The 19,572-nt window shown below is 38.2% G+C and overlaps 1 protein-coding gene across 1 annotated transcript in view; it reads right to left on the bottom strand.

Moving 5' to 3' along the window:
* GRIP1 (glutamate receptor interacting protein 1) overlaps positions 1–19,073 on the bottom strand; it is a 224,165-nt gene extending 205,092 nt beyond the window's left edge. The window contains exons 1-2 of the mRNA XM_039234294.1: positions 19,049–19,073; positions 17,488–17,787 (exon numbers count right to left, since the gene is read on the bottom strand). Of these exons, the coding sequence (XP_039090225.1) occupies positions 17,488–17,770 (283 nt within the window). The 5' untranslated portion in view covers positions 17,771–17,787; positions 19,049–19,073. The remainder of the gene's footprint in view (positions 1–17,487; positions 17,788–19,048) is intronic.
* Between the last annotated feature and the right edge of the window lie 499 nt (positions 19,074–19,572).

Genomic DNA, 19,572 nt, shown 5'->3' on the forward strand with positions numbered 1-19,572 from the left:
AACACACAGGCAGGAAGGTCCCAGGGAGGAGAGGGCACACATTAACATCTATCATGACTGTATACTCACTAATCTGCCATTTGAAGGCAGGCCTTCACATGACCAGATGGGTGGCCATCTTCTCTAAATCACATATATTATATTAGCTTCATTTTTTGTTAACCAATATAGTTCAAATCCTGGCTTATATATTTCTATTAGCTTCTCACTACGGATAGCTTACATTATGTTTTGCCCAAACTGAACTGACTGTCTGATGTGGCTCATGCATCATCCTTACAAATAAAGAGATTTTCACATATGTACTTTCCCATATGAACGGATCACCAGTAGGTCTTATGATATCTCTTTGGAGTATTTATAATGTTACAAATTACTGTACTAATTTTCAAAGGGACTCAATAAAGTAATAAAATATTTACAAATTTAGATTGAATTACATTCATTTGGAGTATTATATAAAGAAACCATAATTGGTATTAGTGATTTTTTAATACAATTACTCTCTGACAATATGCATAGAATGAAGAAATTCAAAATGATGGAACTAACGTTGGAGTTTGAGGTAATATATAGCTTTATAACTGTTAGGGTTTAATGGAAAATGTCACTGAGGTGGACACATTTTGCAAACGTCTATTTTACATGGAGTTTCTAAAAGGGAATCATTTTAAGATAACCTATCAAATTTGAGGAGTCATGGAATATATAGATGAGAAGTTTGCCAAAAATACAAGTAGCATAAAGAGTATGCAGGGAGATTTGCAAGTATCTTCCATATTAGGTCAATAAATATTTATTTCATGACTACTAAAATTTCAGATACCTTGAGTACTGAGTGGAAGGAAGGAAATATCATGAGGTAGGGAATGTCTCTCTGTGAAGGTGAAAGCCACACATGCTGAGATTCAAATGAAGACCAGGAGCCAGCCCCACCTCTGGGGGTGGGGGACTCCAGACAAAGAGCAAACACATCAGTCTCAATTGCACGTTAAAAGTATATTTATTTTTAAAATCAAACGCTAAAAGAGTCAAAAGTTCAATTACAAAGTAATGTATCTCTCAAGTGCATACATACTATGTTCTAACAAAATATATGCATGCATACGTACACATATACATACATAGGTGTATAATACCAAATATGTGTACATGAATAATTTTTTATAAAGGAAATCAAAAGTAAATTTCCTAAATATTTTGAATATAAGCCACTAGGAATAGCTGGATAGCCCATATCCTCAAAATATTTGGTTACAGTTTGTCCTAATAAATCTGCCTTGTCCTTATTTCTGTTGGCCTTTCTTTCTGCCAGTGTCTCATGTTCTATCTCCCTCTCCTGTGAGCTAGAGAAGCTGAGAAAGCCTACTGTCTCAATTAAAAAGACGTATACTCAGTATCACAAATCCATGTTTCACAGTTCTGGAAATGAGCACAGAATGTTGATGAGAGAGTGCACTGCTTTTTTCTACAGAGGTGATGCTGCAGGTGGCAAAAAGAAAGGGCACTGAACCGGGACACCAGGGAATTGGCGTGGATGCCGCTTTTTTGCCAGGATTCACACTCTTACACTCTCTGACCATCTCTGCCTGGTCCAGGTAATTCATTTGCATGGACATTAAGCTCCAAATGTCATTGCACACTGTGCCTTCCCATTTTCTAACCACAAGTGCTTACAGATCAGGCTCTTGCTCAACCTGCCACTGGCTGCTGGGCCACTATCTGTCCTACAGAGCATCAAGACAGCTGTACTCTTCCCTTTGATAAAGAATACTTGGGTGTTCTTTGTCATCACTTAGGACAGCTTGACACCTGACACTGTATCACTTTTGGTCTTCATCAGATGGGTTCTTTGTGGCAGAGATCAGTGTCTAATCTTTAGGACGTTATGTTTCTGTACGAGGAAGGAGACTGCAACCCCGAAATTTAGCACAATGACCAAGTCCACCAAATCTCTACCTTGAACTAACAGACTCCTAATTGGTTTTCCTGATTCTCCTTCAATCATCAGACCTCTATATGTGGAACAAAATGAAAATATCGATTCCCTTACTTATTATTGTTCAAGAAATATCCACAATATCTACTGAATATCTTCCATGTGTCAAGCACGTGTCTTCCAAGTGTCAAAGTGATTGTATCAGGACTTCACGGTAGTCAGAGAGGGATGAATCAGGTAGGTTACTATAGGGAACACGTGATGTTTTTGCCTCATTAGCGGCCATTTCTCCCTTTATTCGCGCCTCCTGATAGATACATAGACAAACAGACATAGATATGCATATGGACATCTCTGTCATTCTACCTATCTTCCTATCTTCCTATCTATCTATCTATCTATCTATCTATCTATCTATCCCAACATTTGTGCATTTAGATCTATTTGTGCCCTAAAGCTCTAAGGCCAATGATGGAAATACTGACAAATCACAAAATGAGCCAGCTCTGCCTGGAGCGGCTGGGAAAATGCATGTCCACCACCTGGCACCTGACTGTTCTCCACTCTTCTTGAAATGTCACCTCTTTAGGGAAGGAAGGCTCTCTCTCCTTCCCCTGGGGCCCTCCCTGCCTCACACACACCCCCATGCCTGTCCCAGAAGGATTACTTGCTTCATTTACTCTGCTCTTAATAGATTGTGAGGTCACAGATACCAGAGAGCATGGCTTGGTCATATTTATATCTCCTAGTGCTTAGCATTGTGCCTGTTAGATGAGGTATAGAGGATGCCTTCAGCCAAAATTCCTTGAATGCCTCTATGTACCCAGCCCTGAGTGAATTCAGGGGATTCAGACAAAAGTAAAATGGTGGCCCTGACCTTGAGGAACTTGCCCAGATAACTAACATGTACAGAGACTGGCCTTCAGAGAGAAACCTAAAATCACTTGTTCTATTTCTCATTTTCCCCTCCTCTACATGTCCTTTTCTGTCTCTATACTCTAGTCTAGTTAACTCCCCATCAGAGTTTAATACAAATGTTACCATGTCACTTCTCAGAAAGCCTTACCAGTTTCCCTGTTACCTGTTCTCAAAATGCCTTACATTTCTCCTTTGTATAAAGGAGTTTTTCTCAACTGGGGTGATTTTGCTCCCCGTTCCTGAGGACATCTGACAACAGCTGGAGACACTTTTGATTGTTACTATAAGGAGGTGGGTTGTTGCTGGCAGATAAAGGATAGGGATGTCACTAAACAACTCCCAAAATACAAGATGGCTCCCCACCGCAAAGAATTACCTGGCCCAAAATGCCAGTAGCTTGTGAAACTCTTATGCAAATCATCACAGTTTAGAACTATTGATCTCCTTTTGTCAGTACGTGATTCATGTATTTCTCCCCACTAAACTGTAAGTTCCAAAAGGGTAGGAACTAAATCTGCACTGCATCACAATATTACCAAAGACTCACAGGTAGTAGGGACTCAACAATCATTGGCTGAACATTGTCTTTAAAGAGATGTTAAATCTGCTCTCTGAAGCAGAATATATATTCAAGTAATTTATCCTTGATTGCAAGTGTGTATATTCGCATGCACAATTAAATCCTTTCTACCCATTTCCCACGTCCTAGAAACAAAAGTTGTTGGTTGCATGGCCATATTTTGGTCTAATGGAGGAAATGAAAATATCCCATATGCAAATATTTGTTTTAAAAGATTAGGAAATTCTTAGGAGGCTCACAAGACACATAAAAGGTATGCCTCTAGCTGCAGGAATGCTTCATACGTTGCAGCACACAGAACTGGCAAGCCTCAATGACACAAATAGCGGAAAGCCTCACTTGCATGATGACCAGCCCATCACAGAGTTAGCAGAGTGGCATCACCACAATATTCCTGAAGTAAATGATAATACAAATTCCTACACTTCATAACTGCTCCCTAGTAACAACAAACTTGGATTCTACTCAGCTTTGTCTTCAATGACTGGTAGTTCTAAATCCTCTAATTATAATCTTGAGTCATAATATTTGCTTTAAAGCTTCAACTCAAGTGAACATTCAAATGTGATTTTTATTTAAAAGTCAATTTCTGGAAGAGCTACAATGTAAAAACATTTGGAGATGGACTGGGTTGATTATGAAACTGGATCTAAAACAATGCACTAACATACACTACTTTATAAAAATAAAAAGGAAACTAGTTTATAAATGACACCATCTTTAAAAGCACGTTACAAATGCACACTGGATCTATTTTCATCCAGAGATGTTTGCCTTCTCCATGAGGCAATGAATTATTGAAATATACACAGAACCTTCATTTGAAAACATGCGGAACCATTCATCTTTTATATTTCCCTGTTGAAATTCTGTATAGAAAGAATGTTTCAAGATTCTAGTTTCAAATAATACAAGCTTAATTTTGACTATAAAAAATGGATTTTTCCCGTGAAGAATGTCAAGTCACTGGTAGTCACTCTGCCAAATATAGGTCATGGCTTTGGGGCCTTTAGGCACCTTTTCTGTTTTTGTATTCGTCAGCTACAGTGTACAGGGCCCTTTTGGCTAGGTACTGAAGAAGATGTAAAAAGTTCCAGAATCCTTATCTTCAAATACCAGCTCCAAGCTTCCCTGGATTTGTTTTCTTCTGCTCTCTGTCCTCAAGGTGCTTAAACTCTTGTGAGGCAGAGAAATGTGGGCTTTAGGGCTCAATTTGTGCAAAAGAAGACATTTTTGAGTGAAAGAATGGATCTCATTTGTCAGAGGAGTAAAGTAAGGCTTAACGAAGTTAGTTGAAAGGATCTTAAAGTAGAGGATGTCACCCTACATCTTTTCAGGCCATATATTCAAGATTTAATTGTTCTATCATGGAACTACAAAGCCCATGAGGGCAGAGAGCCGAAACTTTCAGAATGAGTCAGTAACATTTTATGAATCACAGAGCAACACCTGCTTTGCATACTTTTAGTGTAGTAAAAGATGTTCTTCAATAGATTAAAGTCACTATTAAAGGAGAAATGTCTATCCTTAGGATTTTGTTGGGATTGACCTACAGGGACAAAGGACCAGAAAACATTCCTGCTAAGTCAAATTTCCATCTATGTTGGCTGCATTTATTGGGATAATGGGGACTAGTAAATGAGGAAAGTAAAGCTTCCTAGTACTGTAATGATAGTAAGATAACTAGAAAAGCTATATTTTCTTGGTCATGGACTTGATAGGAAAATCACTGGAGCTGGGGCTATTTTTTATTCACTTTTGTCTTGTGTATTATAGGTGCTTAATAAGTATTTGTTCATTGACTTTGTTTACTGTTTGGATAAAGGGAATATTAATTTTTTTTAATGTTTTATTTATTTCTAGGAGAGAGAGAGACAGCGTGAGCAGGGGAGGGTCAAAGAGAGAGGGAGTCACAGACTCTGAAACAGGCTCCAGGCTCTGAGCTGGCAGTCAGCACAGAGCCCGATGCGGGGCTCGAACCCATGAACCGCAAGATCATGACCTAAGGGAAAGTTGGACGCTTAACCGACTAAGCCACCCAGGCGCCCCGATAAAGGGAATATTAAATGTGGCATTCAAATAGGACAGGAAAACTTACTAAGAAGAAAAATAAACACTACTTATACTCAACCTTTTTAAAAAATCACCATAACAGCAAGACTAAAGACATAAGTAGTGTATCATTTTTTGTTGTCGTTTTTCTCCACTTAGTAAGATTAGGAAGAAGAATTTACTCTGTCTTAATACAGTGCAATCCACTGTGGCCATCTGACTTTCTATGTAACAATGGGAAAAGAGCAGATGATACTATCCCTGTCATTATTATGACTGGTGACAAACTGTATGGTCCCACCACGTGAGCCAGTTGATACAAAAATTCCTATCTAAGCAGAAGACTGTTACAAGATGTATTAAGGTGACAGAACTAGAGCAAAAATGGAATGAACATGTATTAACATTGAATATGTGCCAAAGGTTGGCCTCAAAAGGCAAATACACAAACACAAATGTATTTTATTTTCAGACTCCTAGAAAGCTATACTTGAATCCAAGGTTTAAAACCACTGTTTAAGATAAAAGTGCATATTCCTGCTCTGAATCATTATGTATTGACCAAGTGTAACACTCAAGAGTCTATGGGAAGCCTATAATTCTTATGAATTAGTATCAATTCCATTTAACAAATAAGAAAAGTAAAGCTCAGGGAGGGCAGGTGACTTGCTCAAGGGATGGTAAAGGACAGGATAAGATATCTATCTGTCTCTATAGCAGATATAAGAATGTCTGTAATTTTTTTTTTTTTACAGTAAGCTCTATGCCCCATGTGGGACTTGAATTCATGACCCCGAGATCAAGAGTCACATGCTCTATGGACTAAAATAGCCAGGTGCTCCAGAATGTCTGAACTTTTTACGATGGGTCTATATAAATGAAGATTTCATCCCAAATTCCAAAAATCAGAAAGAATAAAGTGGAAAAAGAGGGAAATGGCTGTTTTCTAACTTTTGAATACCTAAAGATGACCACAACTTTTTTCTTTTAATCTATAAAGACATGGATTAAATTACCACTATCCCCATTTTACTGGAAAGTAGAAATTTCCTGAAGTTAAATAACTTACCCAAGTGTTCTTAGCTATAAGTAACAGAGCTAGAATAAAGGAAGTTGTGTTCCAGATAGCCTGGAACACAACTGTATTACCCACTGTGCTATGTGACATCTGGCCACAGCCTAAGCAGTCTCTGGCTTCATCCATCTTTACTGGCGAAGTCTTAAACTGAAGCTGCCAATGGCAATCAAATAACATACTGTAAGCACACTTGGGAGCATGATCATGAAGGAACTCTGAACTTTCAAGTTCAAGAAAGTCAGAGTTCAGGGTAACCCTCAGATAAATGGGAAGGTTCATATGCATGAGATTCATATGCTTTCATTCAGTTTTTCAAAGAGATGTAAGATGGTTTGTGTTTCCCTTCAAAAATGGTCTATCTGCATTTTCTTTTGCTTTGCATTATATTTCATTAGGCAACAAAGGCTTCATTTCTTCCACTCCTGGTAATAAGAAGTGATTAATCACAATCACCTGTCACACTTAATTTAGCATTCATTCCATGAAAAGATTTTCCACAAGCTCCAAAGCGAAATTTACATTTTAATGTCCACAGATAAAAAAAAGTATAGCAGTGTGTATTACGTTTTCTCCCCCACTATGAAAACCATTCTCGGGAATTTAGACTGTTAAATAATCATTCCTTTTATGAGACTAGCTCCAAAGATATGTATAAATTTTGAAACCTATAGTATTACTTAGCAATTTTAGTGCTTTACTTTTTGCAGCCAATCATGGAAGACTTGCTTTTATAGCTTTCTCTGCAGTCATCTTAATTATAAGGAAATCCCTTTACAAATGGTTCTCCATTTTACAGTGCTTTGGCTGGAATCTCATATTGGTTTTATTGGAAGTGATGAAAAATTACGCTTCCTGGGACACAGAGTTAAGAATCAGGACTGGAAATGAACTACACTCTTTTTGCCTTAGAAACATTTAAACTTATCATACTTCCTTCCAAACAGTTTTTCCTAAAGGAGTTTAATAAAGCAAAAACCTTTCAGATGTTCAGAACCCTAGAAAAATGTTTAAGTTGAAAGGTTTTGTACAGGTTATCTGATCCAATCCACACACTGATTTGACAAATAAGATACATTTCACCCAATTTCTAGAGTGAGAGAGCCAGCACCAGAAGCCCTGTGTATGGGCTGCCATTGTGCCCTTCTTCCCATGCTTTTCACATAGTTCCCATGGGTGGAAGGGTTCTCTGGCCTACTGACAGGGATTTCTTTTGGCCTTTCTTCATAGTATTTATGATAACCTGGCATGTGCTGTATATTCATTTGGCTATTGTCTTTTTCCTCTAAAGAACAGAGGCTTCATGAGGGCAAAGAATCTGTGGTATCTAAAAGTGTGTCACATAGGACTCAATAAACACTTGATAAATGAAGTCTCAAATTTAATGTTAAACATTCCCCCACAGTTTACATTTTATTTCTAAAACTTCCATGTTTGCCTTAACTAGAATTTTAAAAATTAAATCTCTTACTGTCCTCAAGGTAGAAGACTTCTTAAATAAGAAAAGAAGTCATTAATAAATTATGCTATATTAAAATTAAGGGGTTCTAATTCAACAAAAAGCACCATAAAGCGATTGTAAATAAGAGTCACATACCAAGAGAAGAAAATTGCCACAAATATAAGCAACAAAAGATTAGTATCCAGAACACACAAATCACTCCTAAAAATTAAAAAGGAAAATAAATCCAAGTTACCCATTAGATAAGAAAAAAGAGGAAAGATGTGAATGTATATTTTAAAGAAAAGCAAACCCATGTGGCTAATAATGGCCAATAAGATCGATATCCAACCTCTTTAGTAAACAGGGACATAAAAATTAAAAACCACAGTGACATATACTTGAAAGAATTGACAGTAGTGACTCAAACATTACACCAATATTTGTACACTTATTTGTATATCCGTGTTCATAGCAGCATTATTCACAAGAGCCAAAAGGTGGCAGCAATCCAAATATCCGTCAACAAATGAGTGGAGAGGGGGCGCCTGGGTGGCTCAGCGGGTTAAGTGCTCATCATCAGCTCCGGTCATGATCTCATGGTTCGTGATTTCAAGCCCCACATTAGGCTCTGGGCTGACAGCTCAGAGTCTAGAGTCTGCTTTGGATTCTGTGCTCCCTCTCTCTGCCTTTCCCCAGTTCATGCTCAGTCTCTCTCAAAAATGAATTAAACATTAAAAAAATTTAAAAAACCCAAATGAGTGGGGAAAGAAAATGTGTTTTGTTTACAACTGGAATATTTACAATGGGATATTATTCAGCCTTTAAAAGGAAGGTAATTCTGACAGATGTGACAACATGAATGAAACTTGAAGGCATGTATGTTAAGTGAAATAAGTGAGGCATGAAAAGATAAATGTGTGATGTCACTTATATGAGGTACAAAGAGGAGTCAAATTCATAGAGACAGAGAGTAGAATGGTGTCTGCCAGGGGCTGGCAGGAACTAGGGATGAAGAGTTATTGTTTAATGGGTATGGAGGTCTCCTTTTGAGAGAATGAAAAAGTTCTGAGAATGGATTATGGTAACGGTTGCACAACAATAAGAATGTACATAATATCCCTACACACTTAAAATGGCTAAAATGGTATGCTTTATGTTATATATGTCTTCCCAGTTTGGAAAAGGAAAGAAACCACAGTGAGATATCAATTTATATCCACTGATGGACAAAAAGAAAGAAAAAAAATAAAAAAAAGACTCCTAAACTTCTGACAATTATCAAGTCTTTATAGTCACTATGCACAGAACTCTGTCCCCACAAAACTCATCTGTTGAAGTGCTGACTGCCCTGTGATTGTATGGGAAACAAGGCCTTTCAGGAGTTGGTTAGAGTTAAATAAGGTCATAAGGATGGAGCTCTGATCCTATCAAACTCATGCCCTTGTGAAAAGTCAGAGATACCAGAGAGCTTGCTCCCTCTCTCTCCGCTATTAAGGACACAGCTTGCAGCCATCTACAAGCCAGGAAAAGAGCTCCCACCAGAAAATGAACCCTGATCTTGGACATGACAGGCTCCAGAAGAGTCAGAAGATAAATTTGTTGTTTGAGTCACCCCGTCTATCGAATTCTGCTATGAAAGCTTGAGTCGACTAAGTGATGGTAGAGGAATGGGAGCTCACAAGCTGAGGACAGGGGTGTATGTGGGAATAGACTAGTCGGGTTGAGCCAACCTGAAGAGGTGCACACTCAACCCAGCAGCTCCAACGTGTGGGGTCCAGAGAGACCCTAGCATGTGGCCAACAGATGAAGTACTTGGACATTAACTGAGACAGCTTTTGTGTTAGCAAAATCTGCACACGACAAAAATATACACTGAGAGGAAAATAGAAACTATAAAGAAAAATAGGTGAATAATAAATTGAAAAAACACAGGATGGTATTACATTTGGAAAGATGAAGAACCATGACATGCTTGAAGGGACTGAAGGGGCTTCACGTGGTCATCAATTTTAAGCTGGGTGGTGGGCCTGTGATGTCTTACTATTCCTTAAAACAAGTATATACATTCTGCATATTTTTATTTTACATATAAAGAATATTTAACAATGAAATAAGTGAAAGTAATTACAATATATAATATCAAAGGCATAACTTAACTACATTTGATTCATCTTGGTCTAAAACTTTTGATAACAATAATATTTCTCTTCCCTTGCTCGGTTCTTGTATTTTTTTTAATTTACAAAAGATGATAAAGAGTCAAAGAAAGTAGCTGTACTCAATTTAGAGATCTCAACTTTTTCATTTTATCCATTAAAAACTGACCGTTTGGGGCGCCAAGTGGCTCAGTCAGTTAAGCGTCCAACTTTAGCTCAGGTCATGATCTCACGACTCGCCGGTTTGAGACCCACATCAGGCTCTTGCTGACAGCTTGGAGCCTGGAGCCTGCTTCAAATTCTGTGTCTCTCTCTCTCTTTCTCTGTCTCTGTCTCTCTCAGTCCCTCCCCCACTTGTGCTCTCTCTCTCTGAAACAAACAAACAAACAACAACAACAACAACAAACCCTGAGCATCCTGGGAACCAATTTTCCATTAAGACCATGGAAACTTCTACTGATCTCGTAGCCGTCCTGGTCTTGCTTAGGTGCATTATACAGCTTCCAAGCATTAAGTATCTATCATACAATAATTCAAGAGAGAGAGAGAGAGAGAGAGAGAGAAATGGAAGGTCATAAACAGAGTATAAAACTTCAAATTTCAGGGCATAACTAGGACAGATAACAAAGCAAGCCACATTCGGATTTAATAAATTACTTGAGCCGCATAAAAGACTTGGCTACATAACTCACAATTTTACCAGAAGCACTGTACAACCTATGCCAGCTAACAAACAGCACCGGGAACAGTAAAAAGTCTTCTGTATGTTGTCAACCAAGACTCCACATCATACATGTAAAGTCCAAAGCCACTTAGAGCTACACCACAGCTTATATACACAGTCATCAAGAGCAACTTTCCCCTTCAGGGTGAGAATATCACTGTCCATATGAAAGCATATAATGTTTTGATTCTGTGTTTGTTTTGTTACAGCTGGAGGTAGGGGTGAGATGTTAGAAAGCATGAGTGCAAAGAGTGGGGGAAAAAAAGAGTGCTGAAACCACTAAGAAGTGCTATATATTTTTAAAATTTTTTTAATGTCTTTATTTTGAGAGACAGAGAGCAAGCTGCGGAGGGACAGAGAGAGAAGGAGATATAGAATCTGAAGCAGATCCAGGCACTGAACTGTCAGCACAGAGCCTGACACGGGGCTTGAACCCACGGACTGTGAGATCATTACCTTAGCCGAAGTTGGACGCTTAACCAACTGAGCCACCCAGGTGCCCCAAGAAGTACTATATTTTCTATTTTATCCCAGCAGGGTAAACGAATTATTCTGGGGCACTGATGATGTGACACATAACTGTTTTAGGTGCATTCACATTTACCATTTTATTTAATCCTCAATATATCATCCTTGATAGGAATGACTTTTCCCATTTTATACATGAAGAGGGAGACAGATTAAATACCTTGCCCAGGGTTCAGTGTGGGTAAACGAGAATGATAGAATTCAAACCTAGTTCTTACTCAAAGTAAGAATGTTGGACCCTATACTGTTTCTTTATGACTGCCTTAAAAATGGTTTTTTAAAGTGACAGCACAAAGGTCAAGGGGATCGAGAGGTACAAACTTCCAGTTATAAACGAGTCATCGGATGAAAAGTACAGCATAGGGATTATATATAGTCAATAATATTATAATAACTTTGTATGGTGTTAGATGGTAATTAGACTCATCGTGATGAGCACTGTGTACTGGTTAGAATTATTAGATCATTATGTCATAAAGCTGAAACTAATAAAACACTGTATGTCAACTACAACAAAAAGAATTAGCAAACAAACAAACAAAAAGACACCAAAAATTTGTCTAGAACAAATCAGCCTGGCCCTTTGCCTCTCACGCCTATTTAGGGGCTTTTCCTATCTTTTTGGTTATATTCCCACTCGTTAATTAGTTCTTACTAAGAGGAATCACGGAAATAAAATATGGAACCAAGTCTGTCATTTCCAGTCCTTCTTTAAAATACCAGATCATCATGTCTAAGAGGAGTCTTAGGATTTCTTTTTTTCTTTTTCCTTTTTTGGCTCAGCTTTATAGTCTATAGCTTTATTTATTGCACATATGAAGTGCATGTGGTACGGTGCTGGTAGAGTGCTGGCCCAGAGTGGGGGCCCAGAGTGCCTGGGTATAAATCCAGAGGCAGAACTTATAGCTATGTGCCCTTCAGCATCTTACATAACCACTCTGTGTCTTAGTATTTTTGTAAATGAGAAAGGTATCTCATAGTATGGTTCTGAGAATTAAATAATAGAATGTGTATAAAGCATTTAAGAGATCTTGACAGATAACAAGAGCTTAATAAATATAGGTATTACTATTAGCAGCAAATATGCATACACACATATGTATATATTTTATATACAAATATATTTAAAAATTTTTTAATATATTGTCAAATTGGTTTCCATACAACACCAAGTGCTCATCCCAACAAGTGCCCTCCTTAATGCCCATTACTCTCTCTTCCATCCCCCATCGACCTTCAGTTTGTTCTCTGTATTTAAGTCTGTTGTGGTTTGCCTCCCTCCTTCTCTGTAACTTTTTTTCCCCTTCCCCTCCCCCATGGTCTTCTGTTAAGTTTCTCAAGATCCACATATGAGTGAAAACATAGGGTATCTGTCCGTCTCTGCCTGACTCATTTCGCTTAGCATAATACTCTCCAGTTCCATCTACGTTGCTGCAAATGTCCAGATTTCATTCTTACTCATTGCCATGGTCTATTCCATTGTATATATAAATGTTAGAAATTATAATATACTAATAGCACAAAATATTACTATCGGTATGCTTAGGTGCCATGGGGGCACAAGGGCACAGAGGCAAGGCATCTGGGCAGAAAAAGATTGGGAAGACCTTCTGGCAGAGGCTAAGCTTGAGGTGTGTTTTGAAAGGTGAGCAGGAGTCAGATATATGAAGAAGATATGTATCCTGGGGATTTCAGGATGAGAGAATGGCACTCGTGAAATCACACAGCATGAAATAGCACAACGTTTAGGGAAGACTGGTGGGGCAGAACATCAGTGTCAAGGGACCAATTACAGTGTCATAGTTGGAGTGGAGATCACATTGAAGTGGACCACAGGGATTGGATAGCAAGTAGAAAACGACCCATCCAGGGTGGCAGTCTGTGAAGAGATTAATTATTCTAGGAGCTCAAAAGAACCACAGAAAAGACTGATGAATAATCCAGCATAAAATGTCCACTTGGACTGTGATCATAGTCTTGATTTACAAATTTTTGCATTTTCTGGTATGAAAATAAAATATTTCTGAGGTAAAAGTTGTAAAAAACATCTACATCAAATATCCTCATTGCCATTTTTCTTTCTTCTTTCCTTTCTAAATGTTTATTTAATTTTGAGATAGAGTACCATCAGGGAGGGGCAGAGAGAGAGGGACAGTGAGAATCCCAAGCATGCTCCATGCTTATCAGCACAGAGCCCTACATGGGACTTGAACTCATGAATTGTAAGATTATGACCTAAGCCAAAATCAAGAGCTGGACACTTAACTGACTGAGCCACCCGGGCACCCCTTCATTGCCATCTTTCTATTAAAAATTGCTACACATGAGAATGAGAGAAATCTATTTTCTCACAACACATGTAAAGGAGGTGGATGAATTTAGCACAAGCACAGTTATAGCAGTAGGATTAAAATTGAGGTTGAGACAAACTTGAAGGAAATAGAATTAAAACAACATCATTCTTCTTTCTATCTATTCTCAACTACCAGTAACCTCTTGAATGCATGATGTACCTTTCCATATAGCCATTCTTGCCTCTAGAATGCTCTCCTTCTTTCTCCTTTTGGTATGGTATCTTCTACCTGGCCTTCAAAATGTAATGGAAGGGTCATTTTCTCTGGGAGCCTTCTCCAATCCTCCAACCTGCTTTAGATGCACATCCTTTGCTCCCAGACCTCATGAACACTCTCATCTTAGCAATTATACCACACCACACTGTACTATAATTGTTGGTGTTATATTTATTTGCAATAAACTATGAGGTCATGGACGGCAGGGACCATGGTTATTCAAGAACAGAGATTGTGCATGACTTTCTACTCCTAATTACAAACACATTACTTAGCACATATTTGGCACTAGAGGATTGCATATAGTTCATTAACTCAACATCAGGCGAGCACAGATTGAAAAATAAATTTACCACCCTGAGAATAACAAAATGACTTTAAAACAAATTTCTGATTTTTCTGCCTGAAAAACTACAAATAGGTAATATGGCAAAATGCCCCAGAGGTATCTGAGGCAGGGCGGAAGTCTCACACAATGTCTCTCAAAGTGGCTTTAGGCAGTGGTATAAATATGAACGTTTTCTCTCTCACTCAACCATTGAAACTCTACTATGGTTTCCAGATCAGTCCACCTTCAAACCAATAGTTATGATTCTTCATTATTGTGAAAGAAGAACAACTCTCTCATCCACAAAATAGGCTGTTAGAGCACTGCTGGATCATTTTCCCCCCACACGAGCGTAAAAACTAAAAGAGGAGTATTGAAGGGATTAATGTGTAAAGTAAAAGTCATATAGGGTTTTGCCATAATCTTTCAAGAGAATCTACTCCCTAGTTCTCCCAAAGCACATTTTCCATGCCAAGAAAAATCACTTGAATTTCAAGGCAAAAATAGACAAAACATTGCCTGGAAATAGTTTGCAGACCCCAGTTGGTGGGTTGGCGGGGGGGAGGGGGAGTTCCTTTTAGAACAAGGACAGAAGAACAGGACTTTAAGTCTTATTTTCAGGCTAGCGGTGGGCAACTACAGAGCCTGCAACACACAGGTGACAGAAGGAGATCTGTGCTTCTTAAAGATCCCTCCAGCTGCAGGGTGGAGGACAGGTTGGGGGGGGACCCGCAGGGCCCAGGAAGGAAATTAGAAATCTAATCTATGTAATCCAAAAACCAACATTTGGCGATTGTTTGGAATAATTTTCAAGTCCATAAATGAATAAGAATAGACATGACTCCTACTAAGCTCTCCATCCTCTGTCCTAACCAAGACATTGAATTCATTGTAAAACTACCATCATTAAAATGAGTGATAGTAGTGCAGAAATGGTGCAGGCAGCTTATTGGGAAAAAAAGTCAACAAATAAGCCTAAATATAGATGGGAATTCAGGTCGTGATAAAGGAGCAAGTGGGATTGTTTTAAGAAGTAATCAGGCTTTGGGCATAACTAACAACGAAATAAATTCTAGATGGAGTAAAGATTTAAAGGTACAAAATAAAAACAGGTAAAAACCAATGCTAGACAGTTCGCAAAAGAAGGAAAGCAAATACTCAGTAAACACAGATGCCAACTTTTGGGCAGTGGATTGGCAAGGATGTAAAAAGATATTATTCCTGGACAGTGAGATTCCAGAAGAATAAGGGCACTTGCACTCCCTTGGTGAGAATGTAAAATTGGTATATCCTTTCTGGAAGACAGTTTAATAATATAAACCAAACCCTTAAAAATGTGCATGTTGTTTGACTCAGAAACCTCACGCCTAGGAATGCCTCCTAAAGCAGTAACAGCTATCTAAACCCAGTATGCCCGATGGTGGCAACTGCAATAGTTTGAATAGTAAAGATACTAGTGACAACTAAAATATCCTGACAGAGACAATGAAGTACTGTAGAGCTATTTAATGTAAAGATACAGAACTATTTTAATGACAGGAAAAGATATTCACAATTTATTGGCAGGTGAGTGAACAATATTATGGAACAGTAAGGAAGTCCAATGCTATCATATGTATTCACATTGAAAATAAAAGGGGAAAGTTTATGCAGAACTACTGATGGTAGTTTTCTCCATTGAGATATAATTGATTTCTGTTTCCTCATGTGTTTTCTGAAATTTTATTGCCATGATTACTTTTACAATAAAAAAAAAGTAAAACCTCTATTTCCCTTTACAAAGAAGTGTCAAGAATAATAGTGATGGTGGAGTTAATAACTCAAGAGCGTGCAGGAAAGGCAAGCGACTGCATCACATTCTAAGTCATTAACAAGCACAGGCTGTACCCTTTCTTCTGTAGAGTCAAGGAGAAAAACAGACACAGAAAGACTTTTCTACATTGAACTTCAAAAGAAGAATACAAATCCTTGTCAGGAAAGCCAGCTGTACTACTGACTAAATTACAATATATTTTGCTCTTCAGTTTCAAAGATAAATATAGACACTTGAACCATGTTTTTACACTCAATCCCCATATCATGCTTGCCCATTGGTCAAATTATGTCAAATATATAGTACAACTTAGGTTAAAGAATCATAGTCTTCTCTTGTGCAGGACTATGTCATGTTGGCATGAAACCTTATGCCACTCTATTCTTTTTCACTTATCAAACAATAAAAGCTGTTTGACATACCCCAACTTTGCATATCAAGCACAGCATGCCTTAATACGCAAATATTGTTTTCCTAGTAATTTAAAATCAATAACAATAAATGCCACCTTCCTTTTGTAATGGATAGCTTCCCGTGCTGAGTGAAGGAACAGACATTCTTATTAGTATCATTATTATTATCGTTACTTATACACATCAGATATCGTTACTATCAGAGGAGATGATATCCTCATGGGTTTCACAGTCAATCAGTCACAGATTCAGATTGATATACAGTTTTGTTTTCATGGTGATATATTTTGTTTCAGCTTCTACAAATGAGCCTTTTTAAATGAGAAATGCTGGAGTTGAATAATTTTGTTTTTGTGTAATCTACATAACATAGACTTTTAAGATTATGGAACTCATAAAGTTCAGTCTCCTCATCTTATTGACGAAGAAACTAAAGGCCAGGGAGAGCGAGTGAGTGAGTGACTCTTCTCATCAGCAGAATGGAAGCCAGAACTCACGTCACCTACCTCCATTATGGTGTTCATTGTGCTACAGAGAGGACCTGAGCCCCTACATCCATGACAATTTATAGAGCATTTCAACATACATTTAGTTCCCACAACAATCCTGTGAGGTGTTAATATTATTATTCTCATTTTGGAGAATTTAAGTGGCTTTGTTGTAACACTTTTAGCCAAATGGTCCAAGGCTTTATAGCCAAGGCAAGAGCTTTTCCACCCTGAAATCAAGCCAGGGGTGTGCTTTCTGTAATTAACTCTTCAATTCAAAGGGATGCACTGCCGAAAAATTTTTGGAACCTTAAAATTATGTAACAATCTTTTAAAAAGATTCACAAATTGTATGATAATTATTTTCCAAGAAAAATTCTTTTTGATCATAGAGCTTCTCAAAGCATCAGCTTCCTATAGATAATTGAAAATGGAACTCAGAGAATAAGGAAAGCTTACCACTGTTTAGGTTAGCAAGAAATTCGAGAGGGCTCTGATCCAGGTTAACCTTTGTATCATTAATATCAGGCAGCTTACAGCTTAAATAAAAATCATCAATGTAAGCATCTAGGGCTTCGGAGGCAGAGAAATATGGCGTTTCTTTATATTGGATCGAACCATCAATATTAAAGGAGATCCTGTTGAGGACTAAAGTTGCTGGAAGAGAAGGGTCGGAAGTGCTAAGGTGATGTTTCTTAACTGACTTTGCCATGGCTTTCTCAAACTGGGCTGCAATGTCCATTCATCTTTCAAAAAACTCTAAACACAGAAGAAGGTAGACAAGATTTCAGTTACATAGGAATGGGTGATGATACAGAATCTTTGCTAATTTTTGTGTCATGTGTATTTCCGTTTTACAAACACAATTGCTTTTTATCCCGTTTTATGCTTTAAGTATATTGTGCTCTCAAGCCATGTTCATTGATTGAAAGTTTTATTGGCCACAAGTATAAGCTATACCGTAGAAACAGGGAACGAAGAAGATGAGCCTTGGCAGGTAAAACATAAAATAGAGCTGTTGCTCTCCTTTGGTTTTATTTTTTTTAATTTTATTAAAATTTTTTTCAATGTTTATTTATTTTTGAGAGACAGAGATAGAGCATGAGTGGGGGAGGAGCAGAGAGAGAATTTGAAGCAGGCTCCAGGCTCTGGGGTGTCAGCATAAAGCCCAATGCGGGGCTTGAACTCATGAACTGTGAGATCATAACCTGAGTCAAAGTTGGATGCTTAACCGACTGAGCCACCCAGGTGCCCTGGCTCTCCTTTAGTTTTAGTTTTAGTTTTACTGGATTGGATAAGTAATTCTAGAGTCTTGAGACACTTTTATTTGCTACATTAAAACAGACAAGCCTCCAGAATTATGTCACAGTTTTTATTCTCTACGTCTGTTCCCACTCCATTGATAGGACAGGGGTAGCCATGTATGAAGACAAGGAGACAGGAATAGGGAGCCCTGGCACAGAAATGATGGCAGATAGAGACTAAGGAGCAAGATGAGGTGAGTGCTGAAAGGAGCAGATTTAGTGGGGGCCATTGGGTCCTCTGTTCTTCCGTCACTCTGGCCTTGGTGCAAGAGTTCAGCAGCCGCGAGCCTCTGTAGTCCCACCTTGTATCAGTCACTTACTCTTCATAGCAACTATAAAAAATAGGTGCTATCAGTAACCTCATTTTCAAGACAGGGATATGGTGGCACATGAGGATTAAGTAACTTGTCTGAAGGTATTGAGTAGGGAAGCAATAGCCAGAGTTGAACCCCAGTGGTTAGATCTGAGCTTAAACTTAACCGCTGCATTAGACCCTCAGCCCACATTCTCATGGGTGTTGGAACTGCCCATGACTTGTGATCTCCTAATGTCAGCCACAGGTAACATGCTGGAAATGTCTGCCAAGCTAGGATGCCTGGGTTCTATGGTCTCTCATTTCTCTAAAACACCAAAGGGTTTTTAGTTACTGGTATGTGCAAGGGGAAACACTATTTATTTGCTAACAATACAAGTAGTGCCAAAGAGAGAGTACTTACTTTCAGTCCTTTGAAATTCAAGTGGATATTTTGTATTTTCAGAATGTTACATTACATGACATCACAATGCCTGAAATTTCCATCTGTGGAATACCATTGAGTTTCCTCTATGGGGTTAGGCAGAGGCCTCGAAGAACCTGGGGAAAACTATGGATTGTCTTCCCACAAAAGTGTACAATGGCAGACACGAACATAATGGGTTCTAAGATTCTGAAATCCCATTCATAGCCCCCCTGCAACTGAACCCTAGATTAAGACTTTTTGTCTAAAGGAAGTAATAGATGTGTGAAGAAAGAAAGAGAAGAAGGTTAATAGGAAATGGACAGTAAGAAGATTCTTATCAGGAATGGAACAATCCTGACATCAAATACTCTTCAAACGAGATGAGAAAGTATTTTTTGATATTTTAAAGGTTCGGCTCAACAGGAACTTTCTTTGTAAATCACGATCACGGTCATCTTCTTCCTTCTTCTCTGAATTTATAAGTATGAATTAGTTACTATTACAGACACTGGGATTTAAAA

This window comes from Hyaena hyaena, unplaced genomic scaffold, assembly GCF_003009895.1.
Source record: "Hyaena hyaena isolate Hyena2069 unplaced genomic scaffold, ASM300989v1 scaffold_87, whole genome shotgun sequence".
Taxonomy (NCBI): Eukaryota; Metazoa; Chordata; class Mammalia; order Carnivora; family Hyaenidae; genus Hyaena; species Hyaena hyaena.